Source organism: Coregonus clupeaformis, unplaced genomic scaffold, assembly GCF_020615455.1.
Source record: "Coregonus clupeaformis isolate EN_2021a unplaced genomic scaffold, ASM2061545v1 scaf0077, whole genome shotgun sequence".
Taxonomy (NCBI): Eukaryota; Metazoa; Chordata; class Actinopteri; order Salmoniformes; family Salmonidae; genus Coregonus; species Coregonus clupeaformis.
In genome coordinates this window covers 847501-851413 of record NW_025533532.1, presented here as the reverse complement: position 1 = coordinate 851413, position 3913 = coordinate 847501, and the positions used below count along the sequence as shown (strand labels likewise).

The 3913-nt window shown below is 53.6% G+C and overlaps 3 protein-coding genes across 3 annotated transcripts; all 3 read right to left on the bottom strand.

The window, feature by feature from the left end:
* Positions 1-602: 602 nt before the first annotated feature.
* LOC121538906 (histone H3-like) lies at positions 603-1046 on the bottom strand. Its single transcript, XM_041847072.1, has one exon. It carries the CDS (start codon positions 1034-1036, stop codon positions 626-628), a length of 411 nt encoding a protein of 136 aa, XP_041703006.1. The 5' UTR covers positions 1037-1046; the 3' UTR covers positions 603-625.
* Positions 1047-1570: 524 nt separating this feature from the next.
* On the bottom strand, positions 1571-1957 carry LOC121538954 (histone H2A-like). The gene has a single exon (XM_041847112.2). It carries the CDS (start codon positions 1955-1957, stop codon positions 1571-1573), a length of 387 nt encoding a protein of 128 aa, XP_041703046.1.
* A 743-nt stretch (positions 1958-2700) lies between these two features.
* Positions 2701-3461, bottom strand: LOC121538905 (histone H1-like). Its single transcript, XM_041847071.2, has one exon. It carries the CDS (start codon positions 3384-3386, stop codon positions 2763-2765), a length of 624 nt encoding a protein of 207 aa, XP_041703005.1. The 5' UTR covers positions 3387-3461; the 3' UTR covers positions 2701-2762.
* Between the last annotated feature and the right edge of the window lie 452 nt (positions 3462-3913).

The following is a 3913-nucleotide window of genomic DNA, read 5'->3' as shown; positions in this document are numbered from 1 at the left end:
TATTAGAATCAGCTGTGGAGTGCTAGGGCAAAACGCAAAACGCGCACCCCTTGGGGACCCCAGGACCGCGTTTGGGAAACGCTGGCCTAAAGAGCAAATACTGAAAGGGAATCACCATGATGTGCAGTACCCACATTTAACCATAAGATGGCCTCCGTGCTCCACTGTAAAGTTTTGGCCTCTGCATGAGTCTCTCAGCAGCTCTGCAACATGGGACAATGGCATGCAATGTTTTTTCTGGACTGCATGCAAGGCTATTATTACACACAACTAATAGTGTCAATTATTCATCTGAACACAATTCTTGTTACTATTCGGCCTATATTATCACTCGTTTCTTTTCCCCCTCCTTTGTAAAGCATTTTACTGTGCTACTATAGTTCAAAGGAAGTGGATGATGCCAGATGGTTGTGTATATACACACACACACACACAAACATTGAAGCTAGACTTCAGGCAACTAAAAGGTGCAATACGTAGCTTTTAGACGTGTTAGTGAACAACATACATGGTGGCTAATGTAGAGGTGCGTGTATACATGGAACAATTGTGCCTTTTTGATGGAAATATGGAGGTGGCTCTTAAAAGAGCCTTTGGGGGATTTTCGAGTTCAGGTCATCCTCATTTATGCGCGCTCTCCGCGAATACGGCGGGCCAGCTGGATGTCCTTGGGCATGATGGTCACCCGCTTGGCGTGGATGGCGCACAGGTTGGTGTCCTCGAACAGGCCGACCAGGTAAGCCTCTTTAGCCTCCTGCAGGGCCATCACGGCGGAGCTCTGGAAGCACAGGTCGGTCTTGAAGTCGTGGGCGATTTCTCGCACCAGGCGCTGGAAGGGCAGCTTGCGGATGAGTAGCTCAGTGGACTTCTGGTAACGACGGATCTCTCTCAGAGCCACGGTGCCGGGCCTGTAACGGTGAGGCTTCTTCACACCGCCGGTGGCCGGGGCACTCTTGCGAGCAGCCTTAGTGGCGAGCTGCTTCCTGGGGGCTTTGCCACCGGTGGATTTGCGAGCGGTTTGCTTGGTTCTGGCCATGGCGCTGCTCTGACAGTCGCGAGTATAGCCTCGAAATGGCTATGTGAAGTTTATAAAGCCGGCAGTGGCGCCTGCTGATTGGACACCATCTCCCCACCACCCCGATTGGCCCATTGCGCAGACCTCCTCCGTTGGCCATTGGACGGGAGGCCCGGCCTCTCCAAAATTCAAACTCCCGGTGCGCGCGCAATAGGACGCCGCCGGCCCTTTACGCTCAATAGGACGCCGCCGGCCCTTTATGCGCAATAGGACGCCGCCGGCCCTTTACGCGCAATAATAGTCGCCAAAGTCAAGAGTGACATCTTATAGGCACGTGTAATCTAATGCTAGCCTGCTACGGCAAACGAGGCCTAGTAGGTGTTGTTGTTCATGCAAGGCCTCATGTGGGCACAGAATGTCGAAATAGTTGTGTATACACCCACTCAATGTATTGCGGTCATAGAAAGGTACTTTGCGCTTTTGGAGAGCTAGGTGGTTGGCTCTTAAAAGAGCCTTTGGGGGTTGAGTAGTCAAGTTGAAGTCGCAGTAGCGATTTTACTTGGCTTTGACTGCCTTCTCAGTCTTCTTGGGGAGTAGCACTGCCTGGATGTTGGGCAGCACACCACCCTGAGCGATGGTCACACCCCTGAGCAGTTTGTTCAGCTCCTCGTCGTTACGGACGGCCAGCTGCAGGTGATGGGGGATGATACGAGTCTTCTTGTTGTCACGGGCAGCGTGGCCGGCCAACTCCAGGATCTCAGCAGTCAGGTACTCGAGCACGGCGGCCAGGTAGACTGGTGCGCCAGTGCCCACACGCTCGGCGTAGTTGCCTTTACGCAGCAGCCTGTGCACACGGCCCACGGGGAACTGGAGGCCGGCACGGGATGAACGGGTCTTTGCCTTCGCCCTGGCCTTGCCTCCGGTTTTGCCTCTTCCGCTCATATTGGTAGCTTGAGAAAGTCACAGAAAGTCTGAATGAGCCGCTCGCCACTTCGAGAGCCGTACTTATACCTCGCCACAAGAGGCAACGATTGGCCACCGGGCCGGTGTGGCCTTATCCAATTGGAGCGAGGGACAGACAGACGGACAGACAGACAGCCCTAAGCCGGTTCCCACCCACAGGCAGCGAGTGAGGGGCTACTTTGTTTCCCTCCGACTTTGTTACTTTGTGTCATTTCGCGTGAGCGCCAAAATGTCCGAAATGAAATCCTCACATTATTTCTCTCCAAATGGGAAACAAACAGCTGGTGAGGGTGCACTCTTGAGTTTGAAATCGAAGCCACTATAGTATTGTTATTGTTATTACATGGCACTTGTAACACATCACAGCAGCCTGCCTCTGAACGGGAATAGCCCAGTGGCTCATATATAAAAATGGCTGTTGAGGGTGCACTCTTGAGTTTGAAATCGAAGCCACTATAGTATTGTTATTGTTATTACATGGCACTTGTAACACATCACAGCAGCCTGCCTCTGAACGGGAATAGCCCAGTGGCTCATATATAAAAATGACTCGTGAGGTCGAATTTCTAAGCCATTTTGGCCCTCTATTATATGCCTCTCCCTTCGCACACACCCAGAGTGGGACAATGTTGTGTGCGTAAAAGTAGCCTAGTGTGCGTAATTTCTTTTTCACGACAGGTAGTACATGGAAATCAATGCGCTTTCTATGGAAAGATGTGGGTGGCTCTTAAAAGAGCCTTTTGTGGTACAACATGTGTCGAGTAGAACACTGTTTGTAATAGGTTTACTTCTTCTTGGGGGCTGCCTTCTTGGCCTTGGCTGCCTTGGGCTTGGCGGCTTTGGGCTTGTCTGCCTTTGTAGCCTTCTTGGGACTCTTGGCTGCCTTCTTGGCCGCTGCGGCGGGCTTCTTCACCTTCTTGGGGCTCTTGGCGGCCTTTTTGGGTGTAGCGGGCTTCTTGGCCTTCTTGGGGGACTTCTTTGCGGCGACGGCTTTCTTGGCTGCTACCTTCTTGGGCTTCTTCGCCGCGGTGGGCTTCTTGGTGACCAACTTCTTTACTTTGGGGACTGCGGCTTTCTTGGCGGGCTTCTTCGCCTCGACGGCTTTCTTGTTGAGCTTGAAGGAGCCGGATGCACCGGTGCCCTTGGTCTGGACCAGGGTGCCCTTGGTGACGAGGCTCTTGACTGCGATCTTGACGCGGGAGTTGTTCTTCTCCACGTCGTAGCCGCCTGCCGCCAGCGTCTTCTTGAGCGCGGCCAGGGACACGCCGCTCCTCTCCTTGGAAGCGGTCACAGCCTTGACGATGAGCTCGCCTACGCTGGGTCCCGCTTTCTTGGGCTTGGCTGCTGCCTTCTTCTTGGGTGCCTTGGCCGGCGCGGCGGCGGCGGGTGCTGGTGCGACTTCTGCCATGTCTGTCTGTCGTTTGGTCCGGTACACACACACACACACACACACACACACACACGGTCTGTGAGGAGTAGTTTGCTGTAGACGCTGCTCTGCGCTATTGAAGCTCCACACCGAGCAGGGGGCTGGCCTTAAACGCGACATGAGAACCATGTAGACTCAAGCCACCCAGCTCGGTTTCTCTGGGCTGGCCAAATGCTCTTTCACTTTCACGCCTATATCGGGCCAAAAGTCACCGACGGAGCCGTGTTTTTGGTCCAAAAGCGAACGGCCCAGCGAGCAGACTTGTCTCCGTTCAGAATAAAGTCATGTGGGCCGCGGAAGGGCCGTGCATTTTGTTGCGACTCGCTCAAAACCTCACCGTTGGACTATCGGGTGGAGCGGTGCGCACTGGTTTTCCTGTGCTATTTGTCTCCTAAATGGGCTAAAAGTGCAAGTGCATCCGATTGCGAGCAGCACTTGTTGTGAAGTGAGCCGAGATGTCTGGCAAGGGAATCAAATGGTTTGGGGTCCCCTGATGTGGTCCAGGG

Coding starts and splice junctions, on each gene's coding strand:
- LOC121538906 (XM_041847072.1), bottom strand. CDS start 1,036: ATGGCCAGAACCAAGCAAACCGCTCGCAAATCCACCGGTGGCAAAGCC.
- LOC121538954 (XM_041847112.2), bottom strand. CDS start 1,957: ATGAGCGGAAGAGGCAAAACCGGAGGCAAGGCCAGGGCGAAGGCAAAG.
- LOC121538905 (XM_041847071.2), bottom strand. CDS start 3,386: ATGGCAGAAGTCGCACCAGCACCCGCCGCCGCCGCGCCGGCCAAGGCA.